This window comes from Solanum lycopersicum, chromosome 4 (genome assembly GCF_036512215.1).
Source record: "Solanum lycopersicum chromosome 4, SLM_r2.1".
NCBI classification, from domain to species: domain Eukaryota; kingdom Viridiplantae; phylum Streptophyta; class Magnoliopsida; order Solanales; family Solanaceae; genus Solanum; species Solanum lycopersicum.
This window is the reverse complement of record NC_090803.1, coordinates 63,751,760-63,769,088: the sequence shown is the minus strand read 5'-3', so window position 1 is coordinate 63,769,088 and position 17,329 is coordinate 63,751,760. Positions and strand designations below refer to the sequence as shown.

Below are 17,329 nucleotides of genomic sequence, written 5' to 3'. Positions count from 1 at the left end.
TTGACAAAACATAACATCGACATATATATATATATATATATATAATTCATAAATAGATGATTTTGTTCATATTATCCTCAATCGATCGACTTGAGTTTTCTAACGTAATATTCAAAAGTTGTTAAGCTGTACATCTAATACTATGTTTGAATTCATTATCTAATAAGTTATAGACAAATCAAATATATTACTATATAAGATTTATTTAAAATGAACGTGTTTTTTAATAAGATTTTTTTTTTACACATAAAATTCAAATTAAAATCTCTATTTATAAATTATAAAACTCTATTTATCTAGCGAAAACGTTTATACCTTTTTGTTGTTAATGAATTGATTAAATTATAACACATTTTTGTAAAACAATTGTCCGTAAAGTTAGTAGTATCCCGTGTACTTTGCGTAGATAGTAAAAGCTTTTTTTTTTCTATTTGATGTTCGAAATGTATATTAATGTTTTAATAAAATTAAATTTTATATTGCAGAGTCTATTTAAGAATGATACTTTTAACATGATTTTTTTTATATTCTGATTTTAATTTGAGATTCAAAATCTTTAATTAAAGATAAAGCAATCTCACCCCGACGTATGATGATTTTTTTTAATTAATGAATTAAAGAAAGCACAGTGCAGCTCATATTTCCATTATCTTTCACTTTCAAATTGTCTTTCTCCCATGCGACCTTTTAAATTTTGCTTTGTCATTTTATGAAAATAACTCTAGAATAGACAGGGTGTCCACGGAAACTACTTCATCAATTTTATTTTATTTGATCTCTCTATTACGAATAAATATCTTATTTTAATAAATTAACTATTTTATGTACATTTTTTGGTTTAAAAAAATCAATACATCACTTAGAAGTTTATACCATTAAATTGTGTTTGTGATAAGTCAAATGACAAATAAAAACATGTTAAAATATATTATTGATATTGATTTAGCCAAAAAAATCAAATACAGATTATAAAATTAATATTGAAAAGCATAAAGAAGAAAATCACTTCTTAAAAAATGATATCGTGAATGCTTTTATGTTTCAAAATAAAAAAACGTTTTCTACTTATAATATTCTTTTTTTTCCCCTTTAAGGATGAAACTGAATTATATATTGTTATTTTTTACGAAAGTAAAATTAACTATGATAAATATTTTGAATTTCCTTTGAAAGAAAAATTAAACACAAATATAATTAAAAAGGAACAAAATCCTAACACATATTACTATTGATGAATTGATATTAAATAGTTAGTACATAACAATAATAGTAATTCTAAATTTAAAAGTACATAAAATTATTAATAATATTAATATAAATTAAAATATTTCAATGCGATATTTCAAAGCAAGAGTATAAAATGGATAGATTATATATACACAGAGAAAGCCGCAGACGTTGACTCTGTAGGCTTGTATTAATTCCTACTATAACTATCACGTCGACTTCGTTATCCGCATCTGTTCTTTAATTTTAATATTAATTCGTTTTATTTTATGTGACTTTTTTTTATTAAATTAGTATTTAAAAAATTATTAAAATTTATAATAAAAAATAATTTTTATATATTAATAGAATCAAAAATTATTTCTTTAAGATTAATATATTTTAAACTTAAATTATTTTTATTTATAATATGATATCATTCTTTTTGGATAAACTATAAAAGAAAAGGCGTGATATTGTTTTGGTGTATTTAAAGTTTAATTAATTGAATGAGTAATTTTGATAGTTACTAGAATGATTTAACAAATAAAATTTAAAAATATTAAAATGTAGTACTATAACTAACCTCTATTTTGAGTGAAACCTTTAACTAAGAAATAGCGTTTTAATTCAATGAAGTAACTAGTCTTAAAATAATCTTTTAAATGTCATATTAACCACAGCATGGGCAATTACATGTATTTAATCTCTGTCTGTACCTCTTTGCATGTGAAAAAAACATTATTGACAGACTACTTAAAATATGCCAACATAAACCTATGAGACAAAAGATTTTAAAAAAATGTTCATTTCCTTAATCATAAAACAAGTGATCGTTGAAATTAGAAAAACTACTCCATATGTACACTCAACTCAGAGGCGGAGTTGATGAAGAATTTTTATTAAGGAGGTCAATGGTTATAGTAAAAAAATTATAAATAAGTAAACAGAGCTTGAACACACGATCTCATATAAAATTTATTAGATGCCTTCAACTTGCTTTTAAGAGATGTCAATTAATATATAATTATAAAACTAAAATTTATCCACTATACACAATGTAACAACGAAAATCGACACCCCTTTGGACCAAGATAAGTCCGCCACTGAATAGATACATCCAAACCCATGAACCCTCCATCTAGCTTCGCCTTTACCTCAACTTTTTTTGAAATAATTTAATTTGACGTAGAAATTTTAAAAATAAATTTTTAAGATATATTTTTTATCCTTAATTATTAAATAAATCCTTAAAATTGATTAGATTTAAATGATTTGAGGCCATGGGGTCAGGATTTTTCCCTTTGTAGAGTGAATTATCGGCCCACCGACTCATGTTTTATTGTCTCTTTTGTTTAATTTGTCATTTTCAAGTGCATGAAAATATTAATCGAAATGACTAGGCAAACATCAGACTTAAACTTTACTCAACTTGTTCTAAAATGAACAAATAAACGAAAATGACATCAAAGAAATTAAATGGACTTAATTGTTAGGTGAGATGCAACTATTGAGACCTCTCATAATAAGCATAATTTTTATTTTTTTGAAGATTTAGATTCTCAATTTAACACCATAAATGAGGTGAGACATATTCAACGACTCTATTGCTAGGGGTGATGAATTTATTGAAAATCTGAGGGAAATTTTTCAAAATGTCAATATTTTAGCATTTAAGAGGACTCATTAGCAACAATTTCAATATTTAGTAAAAATGTCATTTTAGTTTGTTATGTATCTTATTTATGTTTTTATTATTTATTTTTATTTAAAGAATATAATTATTTAATAACAAAAATGAGAAAATTAAGGGGGAATATTTCAAAAAAAAAGGCAAGCATTTTTAATTTTTTCATCAGTTATATTTTCAAATAAAATTTAAATTTTGTTTTTTTTTCTCCAGAATTTTTATCTTTTTAAAATTATATTCATTCCACAATATATTCTATTTATATTTATTATAGTTTTTTATTAGTTTGTATTCATTCCAATAGGTATGCCGAATTTATCTATATAGTCATTTAAGAAATATATTTGTATTTTCATATATTTTTCCCTATATAGTTATTTTTTTCTTCAAAAATCCTGTATGTATTCATTTCAATATGTATTTTATTTGTATTTATATTTATTCTAGTTTTTATTTAGAATTTTGTATAATAATATATAAAATACAAAAAATTAGTATGATGAAAAAGTGATACATAACTAGTTAACACACCTTTAGAATAAATACAAATTAGAAAAAAAATGTCAAATTCAGTTGACATACCTTTATTAGTTTGTATTCATTCCAATATATATGTCAAATAAAATGTAGCTATTTAAGAAATATATTTGTATTCGTATATATTTTTCACTGTGTATTTATTTTTCTTTTCAAAATCTTGTTTCCTTTTCTAAGTCGTATTCATTCCAATATGTCTATTATTTGTATTTGTATTCGAATACAAATAAACTAATAGAAAGTTGTTCTTCTTATAAATAAAATACATAACTAGTTGACATACATTTGGATGAATACAAATTAGGGACAAATACAAGATTCATAAACCATGCAACATGAAATTTTTAGTAAATACAAATATTGATAGTATACATAGTGATTTGAATACAAATTAAGAAAGCATACCAAATTCTAAAAAATAACTATAAATACAAAACAAACTAATAGAAAATTGTTCGAAAACTATCTGATCTTCGTCGTCTTTTTCAAGATCCTCACAAGTAGACAAAGATTCTACAGCAGCGGATCATACATTATACACTATTTGTTAAGTAATAAATAAATTAAAGGATCAAAAATCACCAGAAATTGGTTGATTAAGATGAATACCTCTAGTAAGCCTCTTGGATTCAGCCATTGGAGAGTAAATCATAACGGAAATTGAAAAATACAAACAACATTTTTTAAGATTTAAACAAAAATAACATTAGAAAAAAATCTGAAAATAGGATAGAGATTAGAGATACCTTAATCAAAGAGATTCTTGTTGATTCAATTTTGGATTAAAAAAACAACCAAAATATATGGCAAAAAAATATTTGCAACTTGAATGTTGGAGGAAAATCAGAAAAGATAATCACGAGAGAGAGAAAAAATTAAATGGGAGAGAGAATTAACAATTTGAAAGATAAATATGAGAGAAAATGATTTTTTTTATATAAAAAGGATATATAGAATTAATTGAAAAAGAGAGATAAAATAGGAAGAAAATTGGGACACATAAATTTTTTAAAATAATGACATTTTTGACATTATTGCTAATATTTATAAAGTATGGATATTTTTACTAAATATGTTATTTATTTTGACTAGTTTACTAATTTTTCCTGTTGGGACCCAATTTTGGCCTAACATTTTAAAATTCATACATTTTGAGTCAAATACAAAAAAAAAATTAAAAAAAATGCCTTTCTCACATTGTCTCTCATACAATTTTCAATTTTGCAATAGTCCCACATCGGTATTTCATCCTTTTTGAGGATTTTTGGGTTTCTATATAAGCCCACTTCATTCACTATTTTTAAGGGAGGATTTGGAGGGAAAAAACAAAAGAATACTCATAAAATTTTGAGAATTCTTTGTTCCCATAGTTCAAAAAATTTGAAGTGTTTTTGTGGTTTTTCGAGTTGAGGAGGTGGAGTCGTCTCTTTTAAACTCGGAGTTCCGGTTCGCTATCCAGAACCAGGTAAATTTTTTTTAGCCTTTCCTAGCTCTTTTATGTTTTATGTTTATTATATGTAGCTTGTTTTGTTTTTTTTAGTTGGGAGAAGGGTCAAATATGCCCCTAAACTTATTTGAAAAGGTTTAGATATACCCTCCGTTTAAAGATTGGTCCATTTATACCCTCGCCGTCCAACTTTTGGTCTACATATGCCCTTTTGAGCGTTAGTTGGCCAACTCGAAATATCCAACTCATTTTACTTTTATTTAAATGCCAAATGGATTTTCCACGTCATTTTTATTATTATCACTTGACATTTATATTCAAGAGAAAAGGGTCAAATATGCCCTTAAACTATTCAAAAGGTCTAGATATACCCCCGTTTAAAGTTTGGTCAATTTAAACCCTCGCGTCCAAACTTTTGGTCTACATATGCCCTTATGGATGTTAGTTGGTCAATTCGAGATATCCAACTCATTTTACTTTTATTTAAATGTCAAATGGATTTTCCACATCATTTTTATATATTATTACTTGAAAAAAAAATTAATTCAGTCGGGAACCACATTTGTGGATTTCGAAGGGTGCCTAACCCCTTCCCTTCGGAATAACTTGAACCCCTTACCTAGAATCGAACTGGTTTCGTAAATCATTTAATGGTTTCCTAGTTTTTTCCTAAAATTAGGTGGCGACTCTTTTTTAAAACTTCCTTTATTTTTAAAACTTTGTTAAAATTGAATCAATTAATTGTTTTTCGAGTTGCTGCGACGTTTCGCCCTATTTCAAAAGAATAGGGATATAAACATTTCCAACTTTTAATACGTACGTAAAGAAAATCTTAAATTAAAATTAAGAATTTTAATTTAATACCATACAATTATAAGCTATTGAAAATTTTGAGAACCTAAATAAAAATGTTTCACAAGGCTCTCTCCCTCTTAATCCAGTTTGAGGCTTTTCCCTATGACTCCTTTTAAAAGAGAAATAAAAATATATAATGTGAATATACTCTTTCATAATATATATATTGTTTGCTTCGAATTGAAGTTTTATATTCTTTAAAAAAAAAAATTAAAATTAAGTAAATGAAAGTTTGTTTATTTGTATTCCCTTTTATAGTTTAATTTTTATTTGTATTCTCTTTCATAAGCAATTTTTTTTTTTTTTACGTAATTCAATAAAAAAAAAAGAATAGAAAAGAAAAGAAAATCAGGTCTATATATGATTGACCGTGTTGAAAATATATTCATGTAAATAAAAATATTTTTATTAATAATTTAAATTTTTAAATAAAAAGATTACACATTACAAGTTGCTTTAATTTCAAACGAGTAAGATTATCCATAGACCAGACAATAAAATTTTTGTTCCACACTTTGAAACAAAAATCACAATATTTTCCACCACTTCAACTTCAGGGTGAAAGTATATTGTTTTTCTTTTTTAATTATAAAAAAGGTTGTAAAAGATTCTAATTAAAATTGTTTCCTTATTATAAAATAAAATGTTATCTATATATTGAAGTTAGGAGTGAATCATGCCAACCAAACATGTTATAAATTTGGTTGGTGTATCAAATTTTATGCTTGTTCCTCTTATTTAATAATCAAAAGAATTTATTGGAACCAAAAATTAAACAACGGAAAAAGAGAGAATATACAGTAATTGATGTCCCTAAATAATAAGAAACAACCATGTCTGTAATAATGTTAAATGATCAGAAAATTTAATTAGAATTTGACTAAAAATAAAAGAATTATAATTTTTTTTAATTTTAAAATAGACTATTCTTTTTTCTAATTTTTAGTTAAAGATTATGAAAATTAAATAAAAATATTTTAAAAGATAAAAATAAAATTTAAAAAAAAATGTCATTCTAACAAAAGAATTTTTCCTTCAATTCCATATATAGACTAAAGTTTGCATTATTATTTTATTGAAAGAGAAATTACATCTACCCTATTTTTTTTGGTCGGTCCGACTAATATAGAACCTAAGATGTCTATTTTTTCTTTAATATACAAGTTAATAATTGACTCAATTTTTACTACTATTACAAGTACTACTGTAAAATTAATGACAACTATTCTTTTTTTTTTTTATGTTATCACATTCTAATGGAATATTTAAAGTAAGAGGGGAGTAATTAGCCTCTTACTATATGACAATTAAAAAAACAGTTTGCATATTTGAGGAAAGCTTTTTCCTTTTTAAAGGAAGTAGTTGAGTTTGATTTTTTTACATTGTAATTTTTTTTTTAAAAAAAAGAAGTAAAAATCAATGCAAGTGAGAATTTTTTTGTGTTTTTTTTTTTTTGCTAAATGTATCCCATTTTTTAAAGTTATAATTATAATATCCATATAGTCCAGAAGAAATAATCAACATAATTATGAAAAAAGAATCAATTTTTAAGTTTTATTAGTTAAAATAAATTTCTTAAACTAATGAGAAAAATGACTCTACGTGGAAATAGAGAAACAAGTTTCTTTTAATATTTGTTAAGATTATATATAAATATAATCTTAACCACCCACGCCCCTACATGCCTACCTCCATACCTTCGTTAATATTCGTTAAGATTATATATAAATATTATACAATGATATTAATTTCTTATCACGTACAGAATACAAAAGAATAATTAAATAACGATTCCATTTAATTTTCTGAAAACATTTCCAAATTTCGAGAAAATATTTTTTTCGTACCGACCCATGCTTCATAATCAGCTTTTTTTCGGAGTAATATTTAACTAAGATATTTAATTTTTGCTCAACTTTTAATCCCTTTAAATAAGAAAAGTGTGATATTCAGATTATAATTACAACCATATTACTCTCAAATATGAATTAACATAACGTTACAAATATAACACAATATAATTTTTAATTCAGAAAATTTTAATAGCTTAGTTCATTGATCGTAAATTTTCTTCTTACTAGTGATGATTCGGTTCCTCTATTTTTTAATTCCCTACCCATTTCTCCTTCCCCTGGCTCCATTTCTTTTACGGAAAAGGATCAAAAATATCCTTAAACTATCTGAAACATCTCATATATATCCTTAAACTATTTATTGGCTAAAAAATACCCTTTCTGTCAAACTATTGGGTCAAAAGTGTCATTCTAATTAACGAAAATCGCCAAAAACCATGTGGATGTCACATGGCACGCCAACACTGCCACAGAGACTAAAAGGAAAAGGGTCAAAAGTACCCTTAAACTATCCGAAATAGCTCATATTTACCGTTAAACTATATTTCGGCTCAAAATTATCATTTCCATCAAACTATTGTTGGGTTTTATTTACCCTGATTTCTTACCATAAATAGGTTTTCTTTTCAGGAAAAGGTTTTGGATTGACTAATCCTTTTCTTGTAGGAAAAGGTTTAGAACTCTATAAACAGAGACATGTTCCTTCTAAATTAATCAACATTCACAATGTAGTCTTAAAGGGCTTTGAGAGTTTTGGTTAGGGGAAGAATTCGTGGTTCACAAGTTTGATACGTTATCACTTGTGTGAACCTCCCATGTATTCCGAGTGAATTGATTGAGGTTGTTTCTCTCTGTATTTTGTACTCTCATATTTATAGTGGATTGCTCATCTCCTTTGTGGACGTAGGTCGATTGACCGAACCACGTTAAATCTTTGTGTCTTTTGGTATATTTCTCGTTGTCTTCTTACTCATGGTCTTTCGAGGTTTGCTTTGCTAGCTTCCGCATTTACACCTGCTTATTTTCGGTCCTAACAAGTGGTATCAGAGCCAGATTCAATGATGAAGTCAGGTTCAGTGGTTCGATAATCGATTATTAAACCAGGTTAGAACGAGGTGTTCATCTTGACGGGTGTAGTTCTAGCCGCAACCTTTTTGACAGTAATGAAGATTTTGTTGGAGAAATTGTTTCAGAGAGGTTCTCTGTGTTGAGACATAAATTTTACAAAGGAGATTATGGAGAGGAGAAGCAAGTTGTTGAAAATTAAGTAAAGAAGGTGGACAAATTTATTTTGTCATAAATTCAGGCCAAGGGGGAGATTGTTGGGTTTTATTTGCCCTGATTTCTTACCATAAATAGGTTTTCCTTTTAGGAAAAGATTTAGATTGACTAATCATTTTCTTGTAGGAAAATGTTTAGGACTCTATAAATAGAGACATGTTCCTTCTAACTTAATCAACATTGACTATATCCCTATATCTTAATTACTCATTTTCCTCTCATTTCATTATTTTTACAGAAACGATTTCGCCCCTTCTCCCTCATTTCGCAGCTATGGTTTCACAGTTTTCTTCGTCGTTGTGTTTCAAAGTGGATATTCTTGTTTGTAGGTTAGTAAAGCTTTTTCCTTATTTTATTATGTTTGCAACCACGAAAATCTACTTTGAAACTTATCTCCGAAGAAAGTTATGAAACCTTGGCCGCGAAATGAAGGAAAATTTGTAAAATTCTAGCTATCATATTTTGAAATCATAAATATAATAAAATTAGAAAAAATATTTACTAACCTACAAGGATGAATATCCACTTTGAAACTCAGCCACGAAGAAAGCTATGAAGCCTTAGCTACGAAATTTGGGGAAAGTTGTAAAATCCTAACTATTATGCTTTGAAATCGTATATTTACTAGCTTACAAGCATAGCCACTTTGAAAACTCAGCCACGAAGAAAAATATGAAACACTAGCCGCGAAATGAGGGAGCACGGGTGAATATATCGTTTCTGGAAATTATGAAATGAGGGGGGGGGGGAGTAATTAGGATTTAGGAATTTAGTCTATTTGGCAGTGGAACCTTATTGTTATGTAATATGGCATCCACGTGGCATTTAACATCTTCTGTTAATAAGAAGGGTATTTTTGATCCAATAGTTTGACGGGAAGGGTAGTTTTGAGCCGAAATATAGTTTAAGGGTATATATGAGCTATTTCAGATAGTTTAAGGATATTTTTGACCCTTTTTATTTAGTCTATGTGACAGTGAAATCCTATTAGAATGCAATGTGGCATCCATATAGCATCCACGTGGCATTCAACAACTTCTGTTAATAAAAAGGGTACATTTGATCCAATAGTATGACAACAAGGATATTTTTAAATCGAAATAAAGTTTAAAGGTATATATAAGTCATTTCAAATAATTTAGGCGTATTTCTGAGTCATTTTCATTTCTTTTAATAAATAATAATAATTCAACCATAGTTCTGTCTAATAACTGGCTTCAGCTTTTTTATTTTTATATTTTCCCTTGTATATGGAGCCCCTTATAACTTTTTTTTTTTCAGTCAACTTTACTTTTCATAAAATATAGTACTCCTCGGAGATATGATTTCTGTGTTGTTTGAATGTTGAATAGCATAGCTCAATTATTTGCATTTATCAACAAGACATCATTAATTGAGCTTCTTGAATATGAAATATTTTTCCTTTCCTTTTATTATCTTTTAAATAGATTAAACGAATTTAGTCAAAAAGAGTGATACTATAGCATTTAGTAAGTCTGACCAAGAAATCATCAAAGGACCACCATACAATATTTTGCTACTTGCATTTAAAATTACTTTCATTTATTTCATGTTCGAAAAATTTATTGACAAAGTCAACATGGCTTCTTCGTATTAAAATATTCTTTGATTTATTTTATTTTGAGACTTTTTCTAAATTATTGTTTTTATCTTCGTAAAATTAAAATAAGGTCTATATATTTATTGTCTTTTTAAACTTCAACTGGAATAAGGTCTATGTTTTACCTACTTTTCAGACTTTACGTATACAATTATATTGAATATATAATTGATAACGTACTTTCATATATTGTATGGATATATATGAATTACAGTGCCAATGCCGCATGGGCAATAAACTTGAAAAAAACGTGAAAAGCTAACCTAGAATGATAGTGTAAAAGATGGATGAGAAACATATAAAAGTTCAATTAACTCTTTTACTATATTATATGATAATATATGAAAGCATTCAATAAGACTTTGACGAACACAATACCAAATTAAATAACTAGATAGGACAATGAGTTGTAAACTCTTTTTTGAAATTCTTATACAACCATTGTGAGACAACTAAACAAATGATGGGTTTTTACCACTTTAACTAATAAGAATGTTCTATTAAATTTTTAATTAATATTCTTTTCGTTTTAATTATATGTCTTATTTTGACTTGATATGAAATTAAAAAAAAGTAAAATAAATTAAATCGTGTGGTAAGAAATTAAGACATATCAAATGTAGCAAAATGTCTTTTAATTCTGTATTTTTTAAATATGGTAATTGTGCCTTAATGAAAATGTAATAACTAATTGAAAAAGAGATAACCTTTCAGAAAGGTCACTACTTTTTGAATGATCACAACCGTTTAAAAAAGACATAGCCTTTCGTAAAGGTCGTTATTCTTAGTAAAAATCATAAGAAAATCACAATTCTTCACTTTCTATTTATACCTTTAAAACCCAACAGAATATAAGCCACACTTTATAAGCCGCTTACTTGAAACTTGTGTTTTTCTATCTATACCGCTTTCCTTCATAGCAGCAAAGGAGAACGCGATATTAATTAGTCGAAGGTATATTATAATCACTATGAGTAATACTAGATAGACTATAGTCCTCCAATATGTAATTACTTGAGTACCATCGTATAGTATTTTTTATTTATCGTTCGATATATATATATATATATTAGAGTCTGATTATTTCGAAATCATTTAATAAAATGAACTTAGTGAACGTGGATTAACCCAATATGTAATGTAGATATCAATTTTTATTTTTTGATACTCCACTTAAAAAGGGTAACTGGCTGCTGATGGTCCTATTACTTTTTAGACTCTACACTTGACAAATTAGTCAACAAAAAGGTAAAAATCCACGATAAATGCTGTTTAAAAGTGGAACATAAAACAATAATTTCATTAAACAATCCTAACTCTTTTTAAATGGACCACAAAACCATTAATTATCTCTCGAATTGGATAAAATTGTGGATACCAAGAAATCTTGAATAATTAATTTAATTTTAAACAACTATAATGATAGGATGACACAATGGAACAAACAATTATTCTGTTTGAAAACAAGTTTTTTAAGTGTCAGCAGACTCAGCACTAGAGAGCCCAGTGGCTTGGACCATGAAACATGAGTGTTTGACTGACATAATAGATTAAACTTCTCGTAATAATATTTGTATTTAGATAAATTGTCTATATATTATATAATTTAAGGTATAGTCTTTTTTCAAATTTTGCGTAAAGTTTTAGAATGTTGTATGTCAAATCATTTTCTTTTATATTATACAATAATTTGATTTCAACAATCTTATACTTTACGCGATTATATTATATAATTATACCCTTCATATTGAAACAGAAATATCAACATTCAAACATTCATTTACAAGTGCATATTCCACTTTTCCACAATAATTAATAAAAATTACATTCATCTAATTCAGCACAAACATATCATTCTATTCTACTATCCTTATTCATTCACATTTTTTTAGCTAAGTGAAGAGTAATAGTCTTTTTTTTTAACTTTTTGATTTGTTCCTTTTGGTTGGTGTGATTATTGGGAGATTTTGTAGGGTCCCTTTTGCATTAGTCGCTTCATTTATTTTGTCAATATAGTGTAGGACTATATACTACTCTCGAAAAAATTACAAATTCTTTTTATTTCGTTTTATGCGTTTTCGTTTGACTGATATATGTATAAAATGAAAAATATGTGATGTTATGAATCATATTATCTTTGTATAAGTAGACATACTCTATTAGTGTATATATTATTATTATATATACTTTCAAAATATTATATTTTTTCCACTAATTAAGAATTTCTATCATATATATTGAAAAAGATATACCTAAATCTGATAATTACATATTAGAGTGCATCAAAAGCCGGTAAGACACACAATATCACAAAGTAGAGTATAACTAAATAATTAACTCGTAAACTAATAAAATTTATATAAATTCACCGTAATTTTTTAATAAAAGAAAGAAAAATTAACTTTCTGGGAAGAAAAAGTATCTTGTTACATGCATGGCCACAATTTGCATAGTCTGGCCAATGTTGCTTGTAAAATCCAATCACGAAAACCCCATTCTTGACCCATTATATAGAGGAAATTGCTGTGTTGGGCTCGATTAGGGCTTTAGTTGTCTATTTGTATATTAGCAAGCAAAATATATACGAAAAGAATTATATAAATTACAATTTTCACAGAAAAATAAAACTTTAACTATAAAGTATGATTATCGTAAATATAGTCATTAAATCTTATTTTATATATTATGTTTGTTAACTCTGTAATTTTCTATGATTAAAACTAATATATTAAAATAGTATAGAGATAAAGTTCAAAAACACAGCTAAACTATTCACTTTTTTTGAGTTGCATACCTAAACTATTAAGAGCGTGAGTTTCATACCTAAACTATCACTCTTTAGTTTGAGAAACACACAACACCTTAGTGGTGTGTGCAATGCACTCTCTCTTTTATTTGAAAAAATCTTGACACATGATATTTCACATAGATAAAATATTTTACCTAGATAAAAATTAAATAATAAAATATTAATATTAATTGAAAATTAAAGATTAAAACTTTACTATTCATATAAAAAATTAAATTATTTTTCTTACCCCACTCCACAACCTCCTCTACGTACCACCCCCCCTCCCCCGCGACAACCCCTTTCCTTTTTTAAAAAAAAAAATCATTTATAAAATATTTTTAATTATTTCATAATCCTTCCCTCCTCCTCCAAAAAAAAAAAAAAAACCATTCATCCCCCCGTCCCCTCCTCCCCCATAGAAGTTGATATTATTTTGTTTTAAAAAATAAAAATTTATCCCATTCTATTTATTAATCCTCCGCTCCTAATTTTTATTTTTATTTTATATTTTTCTCATTTTGTATTAGATATACATGTACATATATTTTTAGAAAAAAATTTCACTAGTATACCAAATATAACATAAATGACTAAAAAATTTAAAAAGTCTTGTGGCGACAAGTAAAAATATTTTCGATGTGTATACTTAAAAACTAAAAAAAATTGAAAGCACAGGATTAAGTGGGATGAGTAGAATTATTTTTTTTAAGAAAATGAAATAATATCTAAATTAGTATTTGAGGAGGGAGGGGGGGAGATAAAATTAAAAAAAAATACTTTTATACAAGAAATTTAAACAAAATACTAAACTTAAAAAGATGGTGGCGATGGCGGTGGGGGGAGATGAAAGGATGTGATGATGTGGAGTAAGAAGAATATTTTACATTTTATTTTATAAAGAAAATATTATGTTTTTATAATAATTTTTTAATTTTTAATTTAACTAATACTAATAATTTCTTTTGGTCAAGATTAAATATTTTATTTATATGAAGTATTACGTGGAAATTATTTAAAATAAAAGAGAGAATATCTCACACATACCATGATGAGAATGATATAAGAAAGAGAAGTATATTTTTCAAACTAAAAATTAATAACTCAGGTTTAGATATGAAACTCAAAAAAATATAATATAAATATAATTTTAACACTTGTCTCAATAATATATTTTTTTAAGTTATTAATGTCATGTAAGCACATGTTTTACTTTGTACTCGGAGCAATAAAACTAAAAAGGTATAGTATAACTTCTATAAGAATGAAAGAAAATCAAGAATATCATTAAAAAGAATGACATACTCTACAAAACTCAAGAGCATTATATCACACGACCATCTTAGACTCCTTTTTCTAAAAACTAACTCCGTTCGTTTACTTTTACTTATTTGATTCTTAAAAGATCAAGATATAATTAATTTATTTATACAATTACTTTTTAAAGATATTTCTTATAATCATATAAGAAATTTTCATTTTATTTATTGCTCTTTAAAAGTTAAAGCACGTCTCAAGTCAAATACTGAATAAGTAAAGCCGGACGAATAATACAAAAACTAAATATTTCCTAACAATATTCTAGAACTAACTACACTTATATTTTTGAACATTTTTTTCCTTTGTGATATCAATTGATAAAATCTTCATTCATCCTTTTAGCACTCTGAATATCCATTTGTAAACCCAATTTTCTGGCCTGAAGATGAAATTGAGCTACCGCCGCCAACAATTTAACGGCCTGTTTTTGCCGGAGAATATCTACAATGTTCTTCACCGTCGATCCTCTTAAATGCTCTGCTGTTTCCACCATTGACATCATCGAATGCTTCATCCCATCAATTACACTTTCCAATTCCGACGCCTCTCCGTCCACCACCGTTCCCCATCTTTTCATCAGCTCAAATATCGGCGGCGCCGCCACTTTTTCCTGTACCTTCGCCATCCCTTTCTCAATTACCTATTCCAAATTTTGATCAAACATCGCAACTCCATTTTTAGATTTAAAAAATTCCATTTCGTTCGATATTATTGAAGTTCAAATAAATTCAAATTCGTGCTACGAAAAAAAGGTAAAGGTTCACGAGCGAAAACAAGTTTCATTCTGTCTCATTTAACGTGACACTGTTTAATTTAACAGAAAAAATATATAAATGAAAATATATCCAAAACAACTTACATTACCTTTTCTTCTCTTTTAGTCTCTGCTTTTAGCCTCTTCAAATTTTCACATTGCTCTGTTGTCAATTCTGAACCTATTGAGTAATTAATAGTTGGAAAAAGTGTAGAAGGCTTAAAACCAGCAATCCAAAGAAAGGTTTTTTCTAAAGAAGTATACCATGGTGGAGAAACTAAAACAAATACATCTCTATTTGTTGAATTGAATTTTTCTCTATAGTAATCTTGGTAATGATCCAAAACTTGTGTCACCAGTTCATTGCTTCTATTTTCTTCTTCATCATCACCACCATATGAGGATGAAATTGAATTTAGTTTTTCAAGAAAAAATTGGAGTTGAATAAGCCAATTTTCATAGTAAGGACTAATAATATTGGATGGGGTTTGTGAAGTTGAGGTTGATGCCATGTTTGGTAGTTGCCTTAGACAACTGTGAATACTTGTTTTTAATGTATAATACTTAGCATGCATTTTTTAATTTGGTCGGTTTAGTTTTTATGTATTTTTTAATTTTGGCTTAGTTATTAAGAATTTTGTAGTCAAAATGTTCGAAGTGCATGTGTTTTGAGGATATTTTTTTTTATGGTATTTATATTTTAATTAAATTTGGAATTATCTTCGTAAGTTTTATATTAGAGGTAAGTAATTTTTAATATAGATGAATTTATATTTACGGAGATTTGAATTCGATATTTTTAACTAAAAATGAATAAATTAAATTTGAAATTATCTTCGTAACTTTTATATCAGAGGTAAGTAATTTCTAATATAGATGAATTTACATTTAGGGAGATTTGAATTCGATGTTTTTAATTAAAAATAAATAAATACTTATTACTTCATCGTAATCTTTGATGAGAAGAACGTTTAATTATTGATATAATATATAAATATGATATTTAACTTGTATTCAATTGATATTATATTTTTCAACATTTTATAAACACTTAAACTTTTATAAAAATTAAATAGATAAAAATATATTTTCTACGTGACATAATATATTTATTACATTGTATGAGATACAATCTTACCATTTAGGGCGTTGTACAAGATGAATTGTCCTTTTATTCATTTTGTGTATAATTATAAAAATAATACCAGTAGAAGCTGTGTTAAATTGGGCCTCCGTATATTGTTCATTTATTGTTTATGGCGGTTTAGTTTTATTATTATATTTTGGCAGTTTGTAGGAAAATATTAAATTTTAGTAAAGTATTGAGGTATGTGTGGGATACTCGGTTTACATGTGTGGGGCACAGCACAGTTGGGACGCGTTAAAACTTTGTTTATAGTATCTTTTCGGTACGTTTAAAACGGATAAAGATTTACTCAAATATAATTACAAGATTTACTCAAATATAATTACGTCAAGTAATATTTAATGACTATATTATATGTATTATATAATTATTTATAATTAAATTAATAACTATATATATAATTAAAATTAGAACATTCATTAAAATACAAACAAGTAAGATTTAAGTTAACACTTGCTACTAGTAAAGAAAACCATTCAAGAAATTAAAAAGTACGCTTGGAAAAGGAAACCCTATAGTTTTTTGGTAGACGATTGTAACGACCCGCTAGGTCGTTTTGAGAACTAGGACTAGTTTGACTTCTTTTGGAAAATTAAAGGGGGATATTTTAACTATTGATAACTACAAGTACCTAGTTGATGAAACTTTATTTAATATAAGTAATATAGATAATAGATTAGTGGGGTTTCACAGTTACAAACTCTTGTTCAGAAAATAAAGGGGTGGAGGCAGAAACTTACTGTAAGCGACGAACGAGAGGAAAAACAATAAGAATTGCTCAGGTAAACGCAAGAAATTTTCATTCTTTCTCAGTTCTGCATATTAAAATA

General features: G+C 26.7%; 1 protein-coding gene across 1 annotated transcript; it reads right to left on the bottom strand.

Annotated features, from left to right (window-relative positions):
* Nucleotides 1-14,716: 14,716 nt before the first annotated feature.
* LOC101249637 (protein RESPONSE TO ABA AND SALT 1) lies at nucleotides 14,717-17,219 on the bottom strand. Its single transcript, XM_004238499.5, has 2 exons — nucleotides 15,463-17,219; nucleotides 14,717-15,238 (listed from the first exon to the last, which is right to left on the bottom strand). The coding sequence occupies exons 1-2, from the start codon at nucleotides 15,925-15,927 to the stop codon at nucleotides 14,909-14,911; spliced, it is 795 nt and encodes a 264-aa protein (XP_004238547.2). The 5' UTR covers nucleotides 15,928-17,219; the 3' UTR covers nucleotides 14,717-14,908.
* Nucleotides 17,220-17,329: the final 110 nt, after the last annotated feature.